The sequence below is a fragment of the Pteropus alecto genome, unplaced genomic scaffold (assembly GCF_000325575.1).
Source record: "Pteropus alecto unplaced genomic scaffold, ASM32557v1 scaffold251, whole genome shotgun sequence".
Lineage (NCBI taxonomy): Eukaryota > Metazoa > Chordata > Mammalia > Chiroptera > Pteropodidae > Pteropus > Pteropus alecto.
In genome coordinates, this window is record NW_006431048.1 from 2,409,918 (window position 1) to 2,432,596 (window position 22,679).

Genomic DNA, 22,679 nt, shown 5'->3' on the forward strand with positions numbered 1-22,679 from the left:
GAGTGCAGAGCTTCCATGCCCCCCAGGCCTGCCACTCTGCCAGCACCTCCCCTTGTTCACCAACCCAGAAGCTCTCTGAACCCTGTCCTTTTGGGTTTTTATGGAGGCTTCATTACATAGGCATTATCGATTAAGTCATTGGCTGTTGGCGACTGAACTCAATTTCCAGCCCCTCTACCTCTCCCAGAGGTTGAGGGGTGGGACTGAAAGTGCCAACTCTCTAATCTTGTGGTTAATCCTCTGGAAACCAACCCCCATCCTTAGTCGCCTCATTAATATAAGCCACCTCAGTAACATAAAAGACATCTTTATCACTCTCAGCTTTCAGGAAATTCCAAGGATCTTAGGAGCTCTGTGCCAGAAACAAGGACAAAGACCAAATACGTATTTCTTAAAAATCACGTCACAGATAGCCACTGCCTCACAAAGAGTCTTAAAAAGACACAGCAGGTCACCCAGCAGCGTTATTTACTTGGCGTAGGAGTTGAAAAGACTGAAGAAATCATCTTGTTTAAATGCTCTAATTTGTAAAGGAGAATACTTGGTTTTATTTCCTGGGAAAACAACGGACAACATAAAATATATTACAGTTATAGCACATTAAAACGTAGTCTTAGTGGCACCTTTGGCTTCTCTCTCTTGTCCCACATGTCCATAGTCACCAGTTCTGCCTCCCCTTTTTCATAGTTAGAATTTTCATAGCTCTCTCACCAGAATGATGAAAATACCCACTAAAAACTCTCTCTGTTCCAACTTCTTCCTCCTTCCACTGCAAATTACCTTTTGAAAAAAATCAGCTTTGATCTCATCTGTCCTCTGACGATACGTCTTCAGTGACCCCCTGATGCCCAGAGCAGTGCTTCTCAAACTTGATCTTGTGTCAGAGTCAGTTGGAGGGCATGATAAAATGCAGATTGCTGAAACTCATCCCAGAATTTCTGACCCAGTATGTGTGAAGTTGGGTCCAAGAATTTGAATTTCTAAGTTCCCATGTGCTGCTGCTGCTGCTGGTAGTCTGTGGACCCATTTTGTGGACCACTGGCCTAGAAAATAAAATTCCACAGCATGGCATCAGGAGTTTCTCATTCTGCTTGCTCACCCCATGTCCTTTCCTCCCCACCAAGCCCCTATGAGCTATTCACACCAGACTGCCAGCTTTTCTATACTTTTATTCTTCTGGCCTTCGCTCTGTGTGTTCTCTCTCTGGAATGCCTCTCCACCTCTTCGAAACCTCCTGCTATAGGAACTTTCCTCCACTCTTGTCACCGAATTATGAATCACTTCTTTCCCTGTGTTCCTGATAATTTGTATATGTCTCTATCAATGCAGATGTGATATCAAAATCCACTTATTCAGCTTTTTGCCTTGGGGTGGTGCTGGGCACTGGCCTCTATGAACTGCAGCAACCCCATTCCTGTGTCCTCTGTTTACTGGCTGGGTTCAGCAATGGGAGTTACCAGCAAGAGATTAGAGGGTAGGAGGCAGGGCTGTTCCCCCAAATCAGCCATGGTTCCCGTGGAATTGGCTCTCTCCCGTAGTTATGGCCCTGACTAGGCTCAGTGTATGCCCTGCCCTTCAGCCTAGATGATAAGGGGAAAGTGGGGCTGCTTCACCATTTCTTACTGATTTCTCTTTACCCTGAGCCCACACCTAAGTAATTCCTCTATTAAACTGTCTTCAATGACCCGTTTTGAGTGTATCATCTATATTCTGCCAGGACCTTTCATGATACACCAGGTAAATGTGTACTAGTCTTTTTTTTTTGTTTCCCTCTTCTTATTTCCATCCTTACCCCAGAGAGAAGGCATCTGTGTTCAATTCAGCTTTGTAATCTTAACACAACGCCAGGCATATCAAGGGCCTTCAATACATATTGGCTGAATTAAATTAAATGTCTTGTCAGACTAGACCTGATTCCAGCCGTGTCTTAGTGTGCATAAAAGGACCCAGCATATTTTTCTGAAGATGAGTAAAAAAAGAGGGTAGGTAGGAATGGGATGCCCAGGAGACAGGGGAGCTAATACTGATTTTTAAAATATATGCCAAGCACTCTACAAATTTCATCTCATTTAATCCTCACAACAATACTGTGAAGCAGTTATGGCTATGCCTATTGTAGATACCATCGATGGACGTTACTCTATGAACTCTAGAGCCCAGGACTTTGGCCCAGAATTTGACTGACAGTAACACCTGCCCCAAAAGGATTTCAGAAATCCTAGGCAGTTCTTGTTTGCTACTTCAAGACTGTAACCTACAGCAAAATCAGTTTTCACAGAAATGAAAGCGAAAGGTCTAGGCACAAGCCTGTTGGGTGGGGCGGGCTGGCAGTGCGAGCAGACCAGTCAGAGTTGAGGATGGCAGCGAGTAGCCCCCCGCTGCTGGTCTGAGAGGCCTGGGGCTCTGGAGCCCTGACCTCCCCTGAAGAACTGGAACACAAGTTGCAGGTGTTCTTCCAGAGCCTGAAGAGGTCCGGCGACCGGGAGCGTGAGGTTGACCAGGAGCCGGGCAGCCCGCCCCGCTTCCTGCCGCTCATCTGCCGGGAGGATGGTGAGGGGCGCTAGGGGTAGGGGATAGGAGGGGCGCCAAGGCTGACTCTCCAGGCGCAGGCGCGATTCTCTGCAACACAGGTCTCTCTCTGCGCAGAGACCCCCAAGTGCTTCAGAACCTTCCCCTCTAGGGAGGCGCTCACCACTCTGACTTGTCACGGAAGAGAGTAGAGTGCGGGGCGTCTTTTTCCACAGAATGTTTGGGAATTTCCCACTCAATTTTTAAAAGTTTCTTATAAATTAGAAATATTGGTCTTTTATCTGTGATATAGGTTATTTATATTTCCCTTCAATTCGTCGTTTGTCTTTTGAGTGTGCTTATGGTGGCTTCCCCCCCCCCCCGCCCCCAATCCAAACGTTTTTTACTTTTATGTAGTAAAATTTACTAATTTTTGTTTCATTGCATCTGGACTTTAGTCATGTTTTAAAAGCTTTTCCCAACATTCAGGTAATCGTTGCCTAGCCTTTTTTTCTATATGTAATGCTTTACTTTTTATATTTAGAACTCTGATACATTTGGAGTTTATTCTTGTGTAGGGTATGAGGAATGAATCTAATTTTATTTTATTTTTCCAAATGGTATCCGGTTGTCTCGACATCCGATTATGTGAATCCATTTAAATCACTATCTGTAGATCTTCTATTTTGTTTCATTAGTTGAAAAATTTTCGCCTTAATACAAATTAGCTAAATAAATATGAAACTTTTGTTCTACTACTTGTGGAGTAAAGTGAACATTTGTAACCAATCAGGAGTTAATATTATTGTGTTTGGGTGTTCATTATGAGGTATTAATTGATATCTAATTGTCTTCATAATGAAAACCAATGTTTCCAACAATATTTATTAAATTATGATTCATGTCTTCACTTTTTTATTCCTCTTAATACTTTATATGTTAAACTTTATGATAGATTAAGGCTTATTTCTGGAATTTCTTTTCTACTTCTTGTCCTATTATCTATTCTTAATTTAGAACTATTAGTTTTGTGATTATTACTTAAAGATGTATTTTTAAAATACGACTTTATTTTTTAGAGCAGTTTTAAATATCTAGCAAAATTGAGTGGAAATTACAGAGAGTTCCCATATACCACCTTTATGTTTTAGAGCAGTTTTCAGTTTATAGCAAAATTGGCCCCCTTTCAAGGGTTAAAAACAATGAAAAATGGACGTAAGTCTGTATTCTTTCTATGATGTCTATCAATGTCTACCCATACCCAATCTTCTTGGTAAATAGGCGGCATTTTTGTGTTTTGGTTATTTCTATAGATTGCCCTTTCATTGTGCAGTAACAGAAACATCTTTCTTTTCAGTAACAAGTTGTAGCTTTATTAATTGATGTCAGTGGATGAGCACCATCATTTACTGTCATGTGTGTTAGTTTTATTTTCCTGTGATTTGGTGAGTAACTCCGATTTCACAATCATTTAGCCAAAGAGTTACTATTTTTTAAAATAAGGCAGTGAGGGAAATCTGTTTTCTTCCAAAGTATTTAAAACATCAGAAAATAATATAAAGATCAAAGCCTTTCAAATCTCAAATCAGATATGAAAACTAATATCTTAAGTGTTCTGTCTCCCTAAAAAATTGCTAAATTGGAAGACTTCAGGACAAAAGTAATACTTTTCAGAAGAGTGAATAAAGTGGATGAAATAGAAGTGGATGAAATAGATGACTTTTCAAAAGATCCTTCGAAAGCCTCCGTGTTGGTTGCATTTTATAATATCCAAGACACCATGACAGAGAATAGGCTTTTGGAATCGATCAGTGGCCTGTCAGAAGCCAATGTGGACTTCAGGGTGGAAGTAATATCCAGTACTAAAGTTGCTGTCATCGCTTTTCTCAGAAATACTGGTAAGACAGACAATAGCTTTTAACTGTTTATTTGCAAGTTGTGATTGTATCCTCTTTGAGAGTCCAAGCATCCCACATGGGTCTTCTTTAAGAGTTGTGTTATGTGTTATTTCTAACTTCCAGTGAGAGAATTGCGAGGAAATATGTATTATTACTTCTAGTACTACTAATAGGTAACATTTATCAAGTTCTTGCTCTATGCAAGGCACTATGCCAAGTTCTTACTTTACCTCATAACATATAGCACTAGGAGATAGGTGCTATTATTGTCTGCATTTTACGGGTGAAGAAATCTGGGCTTAGAGGGAATTAAATGACTTGATCGCAGTCACACGGCTAATAAGTATTTGAGTCAGAATTTCAAATTAGACATTCTGACTTCTGAGTATATTTTCTTAATCATTGTGCATGCGTCTTCAAATTTCCGGTGAGTTTTAATAGTCATAGGACTTTATTTTTATGATAATTACATGTGCAAATAGAGACCAAGATATAGTGAAGTTAGCAGGGGGATGGAGAGGGATTAGATTTAGGAAACAATATTGTATTACAATCATTATTGCTATTATCAGCTTACAACATGGCTGCACATACTCAATTTCATTTGAAGAGGTAACCGTTGATCCACGTTCCCAAAATAATCTCAAATGGAGGTCACTGATAATGGCAATGTAGGATAGGTGGAAGTTGACATCTGCATTCAGAGTAGTAAAATTTAACTTGTCACCTAGTCATTAATGCTACTGTTGATATTTGGAGAGACTTTTTAAAAAACAGTTTGTTGTTATACTCTGGTAAATGGTTAATGTTTAAGCACATTGAGTGTTTCTGGAGATGACATGTGCAAATTAGGTTGGCTAAGAGCCTCAGTCTGCACTCCAGCCATTAGTGAAGTGAAAAAAAAAAAAACAAAAACAATTTAGGAGGCAGAATGTTATAGAGTGCAATACAGAGAACATTTTATAAATTCTTTTTTTAATCACAGTGCACCATAAAAAATATATATTTTTTATCCTAACCCATACTTTGTATGAAAACAAAAACACACGTTGCAATTTGAAAACAAAGTTTTGTTGCAACATATGCATTTCTTGCTAAGGAACTGATGCACTGTTTTCTATTCTATTTATATATATGCATACACACACACACAAATAACAAATTTTTGTTAGGACTTTTAAAATTCATATCACTGACATAGTGATTAGAGGTTGGCTTTCAGCAATGACTTTGACACAAAGGGTTAGGGGGTAGGGATTGCAACTTTATTCCCCACTATCTCTGCCAGCCTGCCTCTTCAAGCCATTCTAAATAAGCATATAATCTGTATTAGCTTTCTATTGTTGCATACCAAATTACCCCAAAACTTAATAGCTTTACATAACAAACATTTATTATCTCATACTTTCTGTGGGTCAGGAATTTTGGAGCAGCTTAACTGGGTGATTCTGGCTCAGGGTCTCTCATGAGGTTGCTATCAACATGTTAGCTGGGCTACAGTCATCTGAAGGCTTGATGGGGGAAGAGTCTGCTTCTAAGCTCACTCACATGGCTGCTGCCAGAGATGTCGTTTGCTTGCCATGAGAGCTTCTCTGTAGGACTGTTCATGACATGGCAGCTGGCTTTCCCCAGAGTGAGTTATCTGAGGAAGAGAGGGAATGGGGTGGGAGTGAGGGCTGCAGTACTTTCGTAACCCTAGCCTCGGAAGTTGCATAACCTCACTTCTGCCATATACTAGTGGTTATACAAACCAATCTTGATACAATATGGAAGAAGACTATACAAAGTCGTGATTACCAAGAGGTAGGGATCACTGGGCACCTTTTTACTTACACAGTCCAAGAAAATATAGCTTCAAGACAAACTCCCTTCATCACCCCCTACTTCTAGCCAGATTGTCACACCTAAGACTTCTATATAGAAATTCGAGAGCACCACTGGCCTTTAGAGTCCCAAAAGTAAATATTTAAATTCTTATAGAATTTACTAGCTGGATAGCAATGACAAAGTTACTTTCTGATCCTCTGTTTCTTCATTTAAAAAGTGGAGATAAAAATCTATCTCACAGGGTCATTGTGAAAGTTAAATTAAATAGGATAATATTTGTAAAATATTTGTGAAACATTTGACACATAACAGATATTCAATAAATAAAGCTATTACAATTATCAAATTAGAAAAAATTGGAAAGCACAGTTATTAACTTGATCAGAATAGATATGAATGGTGTTTTAGACAGCTATATGTCTCAGCTGATACAAGGATAAGAGCCATTATTAAATGATGTTTAAATAGTTCAGTGTCCTTCATTCTGATATTGTTATCACCTCTGACATAAGAATACTGTAATAAGCTATTTCTACTGGGTAAAATGTATTTGAAAATAGGCTAGCAAATTCAGTTAAGAATAAATGTTCTTCTCCTTAGGACAGTTCTAATTATTTTTTGAAAAATAGCATTATACTAAGCCCAAATATATTTTAGTGCAGTTCTACCTATCAATTCTTGTTCTTCCTTTTAGAATTGTAGAAATAACTCCTTTATAACAGGGGTCCCCAACCCCTGTGTCTGCGGACTGGTACTTGTCCGTGGCTTGTTAGGAACCTGGCCACACAGCAGGAAGTGAGTGAGCTGTGGGCAAGCAAGCAAAGCATCAACTGTATTTGCAGCTGCTCCACAGAGCTAGCATCACCTCATTAGCTCCACCTCATGTCATCAGGCATTAGATTCTCGTAGGAACACTGGTCCCCGGTGCTGAAAAGGTTGGAGACCACTGCTTTATAAGACAGCCCTTCAACTGTTTTAAGAACAACTATCATATCTTGCTTTCTGCATCCCACCTCACCCATTATCTTTATATCTTTCTGCATCCCACCTCACCCATTATCTTTATATCTTTATAAGTATATTAAGATTAATATACTTATTTCCTTTTATATATTCTCATGTAATGTGGTGTAGAGTCCTTTTACAGCATTGGTTTCCCTCTTCTGAACATAGTAAGTAATCCCTTTGCAAAGTTTGGCACCTTGAACTAAGCACAATACTCTAGTGGTTGCCTGTTTTCACCAATGAAAAGTAGAATAGGGTTTTCATCATGCACATTCTTGTTGCTATGTTGCTCTTATAGCCCCAAATCTCATCATTATATTTTTTCTAATGAATGGATTTTATTTTTAGAGCACTTTTATGTTTACAGAAAAATTGAGCAGAAAGTAAAGAGAATTCCCCCTCTTTCTGCATCCCACCTCACCCATTATCTTTATATCTTTATAAGTATATTAAGATTAATATACTTATTTCCTTTTATATATTCTCATGTAATGTGGTGTAGAGTCCTTTTACAGCATTGGTTTCCCTCTTCTGAACATAGTAAGTAATCCCTTTGCAAAGTTTGGCACCTTGAACTAAGCACAATACTCTAGTGGTTGCCTGTTTTCACCAATGAAAAGTAGAATAGGGTTTTCATCATGCACATTCTTGTTGCTATGTTGCTCTTATAGCCCCAAATCTCATCATTATATTTTTTCTAATGAATGGATTTTATTTTTAGAGCACTTTTATGTTTACAGAAAAATTGAGCAGAAAGTAAAGAGAATTCCCCCTTACCCCAGTTTTCTCTAATATTAACGTTTTGCATTATTATAGTATATTCGTTACAACTGATGATAAGTATTGATACATTATTATTAACTAAAGTCCATTACATTGGAGTTCATTTTTTGTGTCATATGGTTCTATATGTTAAGCCAAATGTGTAATGTTCTGTGTCTATAATTACAGTTTCATGCAGAATAATTTCAGTGCCTAAAAATACTCTGTGTTCCACCTATTCATTGCTCCCTCCCTCCTCCAGGCCCTTGGCAGCCACTGATATTTGTACTGTCTCCATAGATTTGCCTTTTTTCAGAATGTCATATAGTTAGAGTCATGCAAAATGTAGCTTTTCAGACTGGCTCCTTCACTTAGCAATAGGCATTCAAATTTCCTCCCTGCCTTTTCGTAGCTTCATAGCTCATTTCTTTTTTATCTCTGAATAATATTCTATTTTTTGGAAGTACTACAATTATTTATCCATTTGCTTATTAAAGGACATCTTGCTTGCTGCCAAATTTTGGTTATTATGAATAAAGCTATATTGCTGCTATAAACATTCATGTGCAGGTTTTCTGTAAATGTTAAGTTTTCAGCTCACTTGGGTAAATATCAAGGAAAGCAAATGCTGGATCATATGGTAAGAGTATATTTAGTTTTGTAAGAATATACTTAGTTTTTTCTCTCAAGGTGGCTGTACCATTTCGCATTCCCCGAGCAATGAATGAGAGTTCTTGTTGCTCCACATCCTTGCCAACATTTAGTGACCGTTTTCCCCCCTCAAACACAGCTACATCACTTTTGCTTTATACTGAGTTTACTGTCAACCAAAATCTCTTAGATGTTTTCACATGATTTCACCACTAAATCACATTCTCTTTCTCTCAAACTTATGCAGTTATTCTTTGGACTTTCGTAAGTGCTCTTCCTTTCCTTTGGTGTCTCTCCCAGATGCCCTGGGGTCTCTTTTATTTATTAGGTGCACTTATAATGCTACTGCTGTATGTCTTACTGTGAAGGACTCACAACCTTCTCTAGAGGATTATCTTTGGGAGACTGAATGTCTGGAAACTGGAGGTGCCTGGGAGTTTACATTCATCTCCAAACTAGGATGGCCCATAGACAAAAACTGACTGGTATAGAGATACAAGATCCCAGCTCCCTTATCTCAAAGTTAGGACAATACTGTGATGCAATTTATATATTCCAGAGCTCCTTGCAGGATCAGGCAGAAGCTAGACTTAAGCTAAACCACATTCTCTACCTTCATCTCTCACTTTCTACATGTTTCTCCTGAGAGCACAACTTTAATAAATCATAGCACCTGAATCCCTCTCCCAGGCTCTGCTTCTAGAGAATCTGACCTAATTTTATGACCTCTTTTGATTATAGCACATGGTTGGTTTTTAATAATTTTGACTATATAACTATTCCTTTAAAAATGGTGTTGGCAAAAAAAATAAATAAATAAAATGGTGCCGGCTTTACTTCTAATAGTTTATTTTGAATTGCTCGTGCATTATTGTTTGTATCTATTGTATCTCTAAGGGCCAGATTTTTTCAGAAAAAAAAAATCACCTCTCCAATATTATAATGAAAGTCAACGGAAAAATCAGATTAAATTTACAAAACTTCACTGCAAAGTAAACATGAATGGAATAGACCTGTTCATTAGGTGAGGATTAGCTCCAGTGCGATCATGAAGGGCACATCTTTCATTGAGCTGCTTGACAGTGGTACCGTTTTAGGTAGACACACCGTATTTCAGTCTCATTAATATCAAGATTTTTTCTGTGCCAAAGATTTATCCGAATGATATCTACATTTTATATTTTATTTTTTGTTTTTTAGTGATGGACACCTACTTGACCAAAAAGCTTTGTCTTCAATAAAAGGCCCATCTCTGTGTTTCCCTATTATGTGTCTTTGGACATCGTCTTGTATAGAAGGGAGAAGCCTGAGAAAGTTGATAGCATCATTCCTGGTGGTGTTGAATCGTCTCATACGGAAGAATCTTGCAGAGAAAGCATTAGCCAATTGGAATGCTAAATTATAAAAGGAGAAGGGCCACTTTAAGATAATATGGCCCCAAGTCAGCTGTAAGGGGCTGGAAGGTAACAGTCAAGTCTGCGGCTACCTAACTCACTCAAGGAAAAACAAAGGTCAATGTCATCAAGACCCGGAGAGAAGATGTTTCTAAAAAATTCTCATATAGTGTCTAAATATTAAGTCACCAAGTTGAATGTGAAGCTAGCAGTATGGGAGGACATAAAAAACATCTTAGAGGATGATAGGATTTTGAATCAATATGTTCAAGAAGCTGGTTTTAATAATAGGTCATTTATGGGTCGTAAAAAATTTATAACACTGTTAAAGACACCAACCTAACATTGAAAAGGAAAAACAAAATTTGACAGAGAATATATCTGGTTCTTTTGGAAGGTTTTCTAGTCTTCACATCAGTGCTTTGAAAGAGTCTATACCCAAGGAATTTTCAGAGAAAGAGGTCATTGAAAATGCTTTCACCACACATACCAGACCACATGCAGGAGAGTACAAAGTGAAGAATGAAATTCCTGAGCAAGTGAAAAAAATTGATCAAGAAGCCCATTCCTAGACCCTCTGGAGTTTTCTGTTTGTTACGGAAAGTAGAGTGAAAAATTCTCTAAGACTAGTTAAACCAAAGAAAATTCATATCCTTTTTGGTTAGATAGGACATGGAAAATACATTTCACTTCATGGGTTATCATTGATCAAATGATAGTTGTTGCCTTGAGCTCTGTGTTGAGAAAGATTCTGAGACTGTATCTGAGTAGATTGAAAGAGTGCTGATATCAGTGAATAATGTCTGTCACAGGTGTGGGGGGTGATGTGCCATGTTTTTACCATTTTTAAGTGTGTGAATACCATCAGGTAGATGGGTTCCTCTTCTGTGCAGATCAGATTTCAGTATTGTGTCTTTCATGAGCTAGTAGTTTGACTTTAAGCAAATGGCTTCATGTCTTTGCACACTAGTTTCTTTTTTAGGAGAAATAAATTTCTGTGCTGGATGATGCGAAATGATGCCTTAAATTCTAAAATTCCATGACTGATTACTAGTCAAACAGCAAATGCATTATTGTGGAGAATTCAGGGGTGCGTCTTAGTGTGGATTCCCCCGGAAGAGGACCTGAGACAGATTCAAGTGCAAGTGATCTAAATAGGGAAGTAAAAGACACTGGTAGGGGTGTGTTACCAAATCAGTTACCACTTAATCCCACTGGGGAAACTCAGAGTGCATCTGGGAGGTGAGTTTGCTGGGGTGGTTTACACCAGCTCCTGTCAATCATTGGATGAAGGCTTGGAGGGGAGGGAGGGTGGCTTAATTTACCTGCACTTCCTCTCTGCTACACTGACAAGCAAAGCAACCTTTGGCACTACGTACAGAAAGTCTTCAGGCAAGAAATAGAGTTGGAAATATTACCAGGTTGCCCTTAAATAATAAAAGCCAGGGGATATGGACAGGGTCTGCTAAGCTAAGATTCTTGGAGGGATAAGTAAAAGAGCTCATTGGCATTTGGGTTATTAAATATAATCGATACTCAAACATTGTGAAAATAAATTATTTGCTTTTGAATGTTAGAGTTGGTTATAAGTTGAGTTAAAGAGATCTGTGAAATCTAATAGTTATTTTCTGTTTAAATATCTATGAAGAAAGTCTTCAGATAGCATTGCCTGGTAATATTTTTTACTGTTTTCTTCACAGTCAGGAGACCAAGTCAGCTGGAAAGATGGTCTTTCAAACAGAAATGTTCTAGCCTCAACTCAAACCAAAGAAGGTCTGAACCTCATGTTGATAAGTGGAGATGTTTTATATTTCTGTGTAAGTGGTACAATTTAGTAAAACTGCAGAGAAACAATGGGGTCTAATTAACTGGTTCTGTGATTTCATATCAGTGATTAAAATCATATAAATTTGAGACGTTAAACCTACCTGAGGTTCATGCAGGGCTATACTTACCATCTGCTACATTCTTCCACGTGTACTCACGTGGAGAGATCCAAGTTTAACCACAAACAAGGTTGTACAAATCCACCTCTTTTATTTCTCTATAATTTATCTTGACCTACTCTCAACCCAGTTTTGCTTTCCTGTCCTGTTCCATCAGCATTATGGAAGACATATATATATCACATTATAATATCACCCTTTACAAATACACCCTTTTGCTCCTGCCTGAGCACTTTCTGGGACACAGGCAGAATGAGGAGGAAGAAAGGTTATCAGTGCAGGTGCTAAACGCTTAGCTTGGCTCTGGCCTGCCCCTTTCCTTCTATTGCTTACTTTTCCTTGGAATCACCAGAGGGCTGGAGATGCAGGCCCTTTATTCTGTCTGTAATTGACATCCATGAAACTCGATCCTGGCTGCACATCAGAATCATCTGGGAAACTTTAAAAAATATCGATGCCCAGGCCCCACCACTAGAGATCCTGATTTTATTTGGTCAGGTATGTGGTCTAGGTGTCAGTAGTTTCTGAAAGCATTCCAGGTGATTCTGATACACAGGTAGGACTGAGAATTACTGAATTGGAGTCTTCTTTAGAATTCTATAGCCCCCACCATTTTACACGTGCTATTTATCTTCAGATGGCACACATTTAAGACTAACGGAAAGAGAATATTTCTGAGAAATTTGGAGACTCTTATGAATTATGAGCTACTGGAAATAGTCTTTGCTTTTGTTGCTACTAATGAGATGGCAGAAAGAAGGCAATGAGTTTCTCCGTGTTCTCTAGAATAAAGAGTCCTTAGACTCCTTTGTCACACGGGTTCAGGACCTTGTACTCAGATCTGCAGGTTGAGAAGTTGAATCTTCTCATTTTATCCAGACTCGATCTAACACTAATCAAACTCGAGAGACTTATTTGTAAAACTGGAATTAGAATTATTTAATTTGCATTGAGAAATGTAATTGCCACAGCTACCAGTAATAATGAGCTCTGTAGCTGACTGTTATGAAATTGATGGTGAATATAATCGGACCAGAAAAGAACTGGATGACCTAAAAGTACAGTAAGTTTCTTTTTTCACTCTAGGAGTAAACATAGTGTAGTGTTTACACAGACCAACTCTAAAGCCAGTTCTGGCAGGGTTCAAAGACCACTCTACCATTGACCAGCCACCGAATTTGGTCAACAACCCTCTTATGCCTCAATGTCCTTATTTATAAATATAGATGATGATGATATTAAAGTTGTCATGAGGTTGTAATAATATAATTCATATATAAAGCACTTAGCACCTTCTTGGCACATAGTAAAGATAGAAAATGATAGCTGTTATCATTATCCACTTACGATAGACCACTTTAAATTTTACTACAAATTTTACTACCACTTTAAATTAGTACTACAATCTAATTGAGATAGATAATACTTACCCTTATCTTATAGACAAGGAAACCGAGGTCTTTACATAGTCTGTTGATTATTAAATTCTCTCTGACTCATGTCAGGGTACCTACTCTCACCTTTTGATTATGCTATATAAACTTTGGAATCCTCTTAAACTCTTTCTTCTCTGAATTCCTTTTCCTGTCGAATTAGTTCTCAAGCCTCCTTTTACAACATCTCATGTACCTGCCATTTCAACTTTTGTTTCAGCGCCCCCACATCGCCTCTTAGCCTCGCCTCCTTATCTTTAGTCTTTCACTCTCCAGTCTGTCCTCTACATTGCTGTTTAATTCATATTGCAAAAACATTGTTTTATCAGGCGTTTCCTATTGCTTATAGGATAAAGTTCATAAAAATGTGGATTTTCGCAGTCCTCTGTCATCTGGCCCCAAATCTCTTTCCAGCCCTGTCTCTCACTATTGAAACTCCCCTTTAGCTAAATCGGAAGATTTGCTGACCTTTCCCAATTCTGTTTTCTTAGATGTTCAGCCACCTAGAACACCTTACCGCCACCTTTCTACCTGTCCCAGTTATATCCCTTATCATCTTTGTAAAGATTTTACTAAACAGTCCATCTAAATGATGCCTACTTTTTAAAAAAATTTGATAGCAATTAATAATTGTATATTTAACACAGTTTCTTTTGATTATCTTGAACTGATTTAAACATTAAGATTATTTTACTTTTATGTGTTAATATATTGCTTCCCCGAACAGTGTAGGAATCAGTAAGTAGAGTGAGGCCACAAATGAGAATGAGGTGAAAGCGAGCTGGATCTAGTTTCTTTGGAAGACCCGCTCACTCTTGCCCCGGCCGGGAGCTTCTCAGGCCCAGAGATAAGTTTGCGCCAACTACTGGCGGAGTGAGAAATGAAACTGTAATGTGGCCCAGAGACATAGACGCCTTTTAATTTACGACGAGGAAAAAATCCCCGAGGAACCAGAATATTCAACATCCACTGTATCAGATCATCTCCGCTCCAAATTTGAACCCAAAATTGGAATAAATCAAATTAGATGAATTGGATGTCTTATATCTATGGACATCTGGCAATGACCCCATCTCTCCAAAGAGATGGCCTCAGCACAGACTTTGGATAACTCCATGTACCTGGACAGGCCTGAATGGACACTGAGTACCTTCACTCCAGCGACCTTGCTTTGTCTAGGCCTTTGGAGATGACCAGATCCGCCCCCCTTTACCCGTCCCCCGACCCCACACCGCTTCCATTCTTTCTTTTGGTATATTAATAAAGTCAGAACAATTACTTTCAGTTCCTGCCAGCCTAAAAGCAATTCTCTTTCTTTTCTTCAGTCTATCTCATTCTTTTTGTGTTTTTGTCTCAGTCTGTCTCACCATCTTCCTCTTTCTGCCTCTGCCTTTCACTACTTTCCCTTTTTTCTGTCTCTCTGGGTCTCTAGTCTGTTTCACTCATTTTCATAGGTCTGCTCACTCATTACATGTTAACATGACACTAGTGGCTAATGTATTTCTTTAATTTCCAAGTTTGGGGACTCACCTCATTATGGTGTCTAAGTACTATCAATAAATTGTAAGCTCCTTGAGGGAAGGGCTGACAGGTCAGTATGAGAGGCAAAATATATCTATCTTGTGCTTTACTCCACAATACTTAGCAAGTCATAGATGCCCAATAATTATGTATTGATTGAACCTCTAACAAATTGTTGCTGTTTTCCTTAAGGCCGATGTCATTGTCAACACTGTTCCCACGGATCTTCAGCTTGGAGGAGGATCACTATCTCGGGCTCTTTTGCAGAAAGCTGGTCCCATGCTCCAGAAAGAGTTAGATGCCACCAGAGAGGAAACAGAGGAGGAAGTGGGTAGCATATTCATGACAAGTGGCTGCAATCTGGACTGTAAAGCTGTGCTCCATGTTGTGGCTCCAGACTGGAATAATGGAGCTGGGTCTTCTTGGCAGGTAAAAGAAGTCCTTAGTTCTCCACTTCATTTGGTAGTTTTAGTAATCTTCTGGCATGGTATAGATCTGTGGTTCTCAACCAAAGTGAATTTATCCTGTAGAAGGCATGTGGCTTATTACAATTGCTTCTGGTAGCTAGGAGGTAGAGGCCAGGGATGTTGCTAAGTGTTCTTCAAGGCATATACAAGTCCCAACAACAAAGTTGAAAAACACTAGCTTGATTGAACCCTGCCCATTTATTGAAATCTTTATTACTTTGCATTAAGAGTCCCTTACAACCAGTTATTTCAGCATAATTGACCCTTAAATGTAATAACAATCATTGGGGTTCTCCAGGAGTGGTGTCTAAAGATTAGTGGAATAATCCTATAATATAACTAAGAGGTGTGGCCAGAGCCATGGTGAAGAATGAACAGGGTCAGTGCCCTTTTAATTCTCACCTCTACTCCCAACTTTATTTATTTATTTTTTAGAATATAAAAGTAATATATGTATATCACATAAAATACAGAAACTACAAAAGTAGAAATAAAAATTATAATCTAGCTACCTAGAGATAACTTTGGTTAACATTTTACTGTATTTCCTTCAAGTCAATTTTATGCATATTTATTTCTTAGTTGAGATTTCCTTCCAAACATTTTTCGACCTGGCTTTTTTTTTTTTTTTTTTTTTTTTTTTTTTTTTTTTTTTTTTTTTTTTTTTTTTTTTTTTTTTTTTTTTTTTTTTTTTTTTTTTTTTTTTTTTTTTTTACTTAATATAACATTTCCCATGTTGTTTAAAACTTTTCATGAATTTTGCTTTCAATGGAGATACCATTGTTTATGTAAGCATTCCCCTGCTGTTGAACCCTCCCCTTCCGCATGAATTTGAATCATGGAAAGTCTTTTGGAAAGTCCTCTCCCTCTTCTTGGTTTCCCTTTCTGACTTCCCAGGCCCTGACAAAGCCAAAGATAACAGAGAGGGCCTAGTCAGCGTCGCTGGAGCCACAGTTCTTTCTGTTTTCTACCAACTTGAGCCCTAACTTATGTAAATGTATTTTGTACATTTCAGATCATGGCAAATATAATCAAAAAATGTTTGACAACTGCAGAACAACTATCTTTCTCATCAATCACATTTCCCATGATTGGAACAGGAAATTTGGGATTCCCCAAAGCTGTTTTTGCTAAACTAATCCTTTTAGAAGTGTTCAAATTCAGTAACAGTACATGGATGAAAATCTTACAAGAAGTTCACTTTCTGGTACATTTAGATGATGATGAAGGCTGTCAGGTATGATTACATATCTCTTCTGGTCATTCTGGCAAGTGAACTTAAGTGCAATCAGATGTCTTTATAGATCTAAAAATAAGAGCATTTTTTACTTTCTTTCCCATAAGTGTTGGTTGCTGATGGGGGTTGTCATATGGCTTAACTATGAGGCAACACTGATAACACATACAAGCCTTGTTAGACAGTTTATCAAAAGACAATATAATCTGTAATAAATAAATTTTTAGAAAGAAATAGAAAGTTGTGGGCATAAAAGTCCAGACATTTTAACAATGTCTAATTGAAAGCTAAGTCATGGCTTTATCTATAGAGAAAAAGCTAGATAAGAGAAATCTCAAGAATTTACTTATTTGGATGGAATAGAGCCAGTCTTTACAAGTCTATGAGGGTTCAGAGCTAGAAATACCAGTACTGTATTTAGTAGTGGAGAAGCAGTCAAAGCACACTTACTACTAGGACTGCCCTTGTCAGGTGCCATTCCTTGAGAAAGTGTCCCTTAGCTGGTTGGCCCATTCTGGTATCAAAATTTATTTTTCACCCTTGAAAAAATTCTATTGATTTTGTATAAATTGTGCATACTCATAACAAAAATACAAACAGTAGAAAAGAGTACAAAGAAGAAAGGTACAGCTAGGTTTGAATCTTCTTGATTTTGCCATTTAAAGGTTGAGTGAAGTAACCTCTTCGAATGTCAGCTTTATTATGTGTAAAATGAGCATGGCGATACTACCTCTCAGAATTGTTGTGAGAATTAAGAGAGGATGTATTTGAAGTTTCTAGCACATAGCAAGCTTCAAAACTGGTTGCAGAAGTAGTTAATATTACCCGGCTTTAAGGGCAATTGCCACAACTTCCCAACATTAGCACTTAAAAAGATACCAAATACAATTTTGTTTACTGAGTTCCTAGTTATTCTCAGGAAGATGGGAATAGAAGTGTAGTCTCAGCATGATATAATGTAAATCAGCACTGGTGTTTATTGAGAAAATGCCTAGGTTGAATCACAGCCTTTTGACTAAAAACTCTCTGAAGTAAGAAAAAATCTGTTGAGAACTATTGTTCTGAATTGATGTCTGATGCTCAGTGATATTTCTACAGACCATTGTTATGGTCAGTAACTATGTTTCTTTCTATTCCCAGGCATTTTTAGATCTATTCACTAGACGGTTGAGCAGAAATCCCAAGAAAGACAGGATTCTCAGGGTTGGAGATACCCAAGGTCTGGTAAAGTTGTTCTGCTGAGGAAATATATCCCTTTGTTTAGTAGCCCTTCAGTGTTCATCGAAGTCCAGTAGAAAGAGGCAAATTCCCATGAAGAACATATCAGTGATAGAGGAAATGTTAGAGCATGTTCTATTATCTGGGCACACAAAGAATAAATTTTATTGTTGAGGACCAAATCATCGGTAATGAGGCCAGAATTTCTAAGATATGATCATAAAAGATAACTAAAATGTGCATGGCACACTAAACTTTACTGATTGCTTTTGTATGTATTATATTATTTAAACCTAACCATGGGCAGGTGATTCTGTTGCCACTGTATAATTGTGGAAAGGGAGATCTGAAGAATTTAAAGGATGTGTAGAAATGGCACATCTAAGTTGTAAAGCTTCAGAGTGTAGAGTGGACAATAATATGCCAACATGTTAAAGGGATTTTCCTCAGAGTGGCCTTGATATTGCTGTTCCAGTGGGCTGTGAAGCTGCATGAAGAGCTCATGTTTGGTTAGCGAGCTGTTGTTTAGCATTGGACAAATAACCTAGACAATCCGAGACTTTTGTAAAATTGTAATAAAGGGATCTCCCAGAAGATGAAGATCTCCCTTTCAGTTATGAGTAAGCGGTGGAGACCTTATGTATAGAAGAGGGACTGTGGTTAATAATCATTTATTGTACGCTGGAAATTTGCAAGTGTTCTCACCACACACACACAGAGAAGGTAACTCTGTGAGGTGATGGGTATGTTAATTAGCTCGATTATGGCAATCATTTCACAATGTATACATATATGAAAACTTGACATCGCACATGTTAAATATATACAACTTTTATTTGTCAATCATACTTTAATAAGGCTGAAAACAAAATCTCCCAGAGATGTCAGCATAAAAGGAGAGTGCACTTTGCACTGTCCCCTTCTTTTTCATGGCACCACAGCAACTTTTGCAGACAGATAGTTCAATCTGATATTTCTGCTTCATCCTATTTAACTGAGAAAATGTAGATACTCCTACTGCCACAAAACATTGTTTTCCAATTTTCTTTAAAAAACAAAATAAAACACCCAGCAGTTTAACAGGCTAGGAGACATGGTAATGTTTGGAATTGAGTGTAGGAAGAAAGAAAGAGTAGAACTGGGAAGAGAATGGGACCCTGTCATGTCTGTTCTTCTTTCAGGAGCTAGCTAGTCTTTCATTCATCTTGTTTCTTTTCAGGTGTCTTCAAGACTCTCACTAACCATAAGTTCACAACGTATGAAATGAGAATTGGGGCGATTACTTTCCAGGTTGCTATTGGAGATATCACCAACGAAAGCGCAGATGTTATTGTAAATTCAACAACAAGGATGTTTAATCTAAAATCAGGTACTTTATTTAAGCAATATACTTGATTGTAACTATTAACATGACTAATGTCTGGGAGGGAAGTTGTGGCTAACGTCGCCCTGAGTAGAAGGAGAGGTTTGTAGAAAATAATGCAGGCCCTGGGATCAGAAAGACCTGGGTCGAATCCCAGCTATGCCACTTATCGTTGGGTCGAATCCCAGCTATGCCACTTATCACTTAACATCTCTGAACTTCAGTTTCTCTGCTTGCCAAATACCTATTTACCAAAGGAGAGTTAGATGGGGATAAAAGTGATATTAAGTTGGGGTGTATCTGATGCATTGTACTTAGTCAGTGTTGGCTATGAGCTCCTTTTTAGCTCTGAACTATCAAAATTCCACACTTACAATTTAATCAGCTTTAAGTTCCTCTATGTTTATTTCCCTTTTTATGTAACTCAGTTAGTACTCACATCTTACCTCCTGTAATTTTTCTCTTCTTTATACTGTACTGACCCAAAACAAAATTCAACCTCTCTTTCTTGATTTTCCCTGAAATGTTTGACCACCCCCATTGATATAACACTTTTGAGCATGCCCTCCCCACATATGTCTATTCATTTATAAAACATTATGTATTATGCATTCATTTATGTATTATAAAACATTACTTTTTAAATTAAAAGTGTAAGATAAAACATAAATAGAAATAGAAATTTAAATATTTTCTAAATTGCAAAATATTATGGAACTTACTATGCAGACGCGAATCTGTAGAATACCCAATTTATTAGTCATTCAAAATGCAGACATAAAGAACATTTAATTATTTATCTGAAACGTGGTAAATAGAACATCTTGCATTTATCCCTGCCCTCTTTGAAACTCCAAAGCAACACTGAAGGAATTAAAAGCGTATAAACCCACAGAGAAAAAAAGAGTTGGAGGGAAAACAACAATGTACAAGAGATAGCAACATATTTTCAGAAGATGGGGAGCAGTTAGCCAGTAGAGATAACCAACATAGAGTGGAGAAAACTTTGTACCTGTAGGAGAGAATGGCAGCCCTTAGAAAAGGAAGGCAGGGGTCGAGTAAAGAGATGAAAACAGAATTGGATGAGATTCTGTATCAGTAGCACTTAGACCTCTTGATTCTATCCCCCATCCTGTGCACCAGTAACTTTCTTTGCGCTTTCCTGGCCAGAGGTGGGAGGTTTATTCTCTAGAGAAACTGAACCAGAGAGATCCTGGACTTAACATACCAGGCACAGATGAGATGACATGGGGAGCTAGACTGAAAATAGTGTTTCAGTGAAGTCTCTATACTTAACAGTGAGTGCCCAGCCTCTTCCTGTGGGGCTCCCAGAACAGCAGATGGGCTTATGCTCTCCAGACATGAGATTGGAGGATCGTCTGGGGAACTGAAAGAACTGACTGAGAAACCCACTCTTAAATATGACTGGACTAACAAAGATCACCTGATATTTGAGGAAAACCTCCACCATTGCAAAGTCAGAGACCAAGACAAACGAACTGAAAAAATAGGAGTTTTTGAAAAAGAGATAATTTATAACACACACATAATCAAAGAGATATAGGTAGAGAGATGACGCTAGATGCTAGATAGATAGATAGATGATAGATAGATAGATAGATAGATAGATAGATAGATAGATAGATAGATATAGATATAGATATAGATATAGATAGGTGGAGCTAGATCAGTCTTAATGATCATAAAATAATGAACATTTATCCAGTATTTCCTGTGTGCCAGATTCTGTGTGCTAAGCATTTTTCATCCATTATCTCTTTTAATGTTCATACAACCCTGTGAGGGAAGTACCATGCCAGCCTCTGTGTTACAGATAAGGAACAGTCTCATACTAGATAATAAGTGATGGAGTCAATTCTGACCCGGTTTGTCAAAATGCAAAGTTCATGTTTTCAACCACTCAAGCCAGCTGTCATTAAACGTGACCAAAGTAATAAAGCTACAGCCTTGAAATGAAAATTCATTCGACTGAAGCCAGCCAACTATTTGTCTAAGTGTGAAAAAACAAACCAAACAAAATTAGATAACAAAATCAAAGAACTTAAGTAAAATGTTCAGTTTTATTAGTTTTGAGATCCATGCATCTCATTAGTATCATAAATTCTATTTTTATATTTCCATTCAATATAATGTAAACTAATAAGCATAGAATGCAAAAAAAAAATCAAATAACAGCAAAAATATCCCTGTACAAATAGAGATAGTAAAGCTGCAGACAGTGGAGACTTTCAGCTCATGGGCATTGCCATCATACTGTGGATCAGATTGTTTATTCATCAGCAATTGGATGAAGGTCGCTATAGAAAAGGCAGTTTTTGAGAGGAGGTTAGCATCAGTGGATTATGCACAAAAAAGGTGAACTGAACAGAAGTCTAATGTACAGAAGCTATAACCACTGAATTGAATTTTAATTGATGCTTTTTACCATTAACATGTCTTGTTTAGGGGTGTCAAAAGCAATTTTAGAAGGCGCTGGACAAGCTGTGGAAGATGAATGTGCTGTACTAGGTATGATCAATAGGCCTACAACCTGTTGAAAATTAGAGGGCTGAGAACACTGTGAGAGAATCCATGGGTGGAGTAAATGGTGAGCACTTTGGAAGAAGGTTGGTTCGCTGGGAGAGCAGACCTAGATGGTATGACTTGGTAGCTGTGGGGGAGAGGTCCTTTATCTCACCATCCCATCTGTTTCTTCCTTCCTGAGTATTAAAAAGAACCCAAGCCTGGGTCCTAATAATCCAGGCTCCACCACATACTGAGGGATCCTGGGCACTTTGTCTAACCTCTCAGAGCTTTGTTTCTCTCATGTGTAAGATGGTTCTACTAATGAGGAATATGTTAATGGCTGCCACGCAGGTGGTTGTGAGATCAGAAAGAACAGGGAATGTAAAAAAAAGATTTGTAAACTGTTAAGTGCTCTACAAATTATTTTTTACTTTTCTCAATCTTGTTCTACATACAGCACGTCATGTAGCAGATTTCTAATCCTTCTATGTATGAATGCGGGAGCCTGGGTAGGTCTGAGGTGTTTTCTAACATCAACCAATTCTCCAATTCTGACACTATCTACCTGGCATTAGCACCAGATTCCATAAATTAAAGGGCTTCGTCCACAAGAATGCCCCTACTTCAAATAACCATTTTAATTCTCGGGGGCCACCTGTACTTCTGACTGACTGGCTATAAATTCAGAGGGTCCCACAAACCTCTTCTTGAGTTCAACAATTTATTAGAACAATTCATAGAACTCAGTTAACACTTTCCTTACAGTTACCAGTATATTATAAAGGATACAACTCAGGAACAGCCAAATGAAAGAAACGTGTTAAATGACAAAACTAAAATAATTTAGTAATGAGTTTAACATCCTTTATTCAGGAGAAAATAACCCATGGACAGGGAAGCACAGTGCCTCACAAGCAGTGGAA

At 37.9% G+C, this 22,679-nt stretch overlaps 1 protein-coding gene across 2 annotated transcripts in view; it reads left to right on the forward strand.

Annotated features, from left to right (window-relative positions):
• Window positions 1-2,313: 2,313 nt before the first annotated feature.
• PARP15 (poly(ADP-ribose) polymerase family member 15) overlaps window positions 2,314-22,679 on the forward strand; it is a 34,038-nt gene continuing 13,672 nt past the window's right edge. For both annotated transcript variants that reach the window (XM_006905566.3, XM_006905567.3), the window contains exons 1-7: window positions 2,314-2,550; window positions 11,746-11,862; window positions 15,138-15,374; window positions 16,428-16,649; window positions 17,790-17,868; window positions 19,087-19,236; window positions 21,697-21,759. In XM_006905566.3, coding sequence (XP_006905628.1) covers window positions 2,548-2,550; window positions 11,746-11,862; window positions 15,138-15,374; window positions 16,428-16,649; window positions 17,790-17,868; window positions 19,087-19,236; window positions 21,697-21,759 — 871 coding nt within the window. In that variant the 5' untranslated portion in view covers window positions 2,314-2,547. The remainder of the gene's footprint in view (window positions 2,551-11,745; window positions 11,863-15,137; window positions 15,375-16,427; window positions 16,650-17,789; window positions 17,869-19,086; window positions 19,237-21,696; window positions 21,760-22,679) is intronic.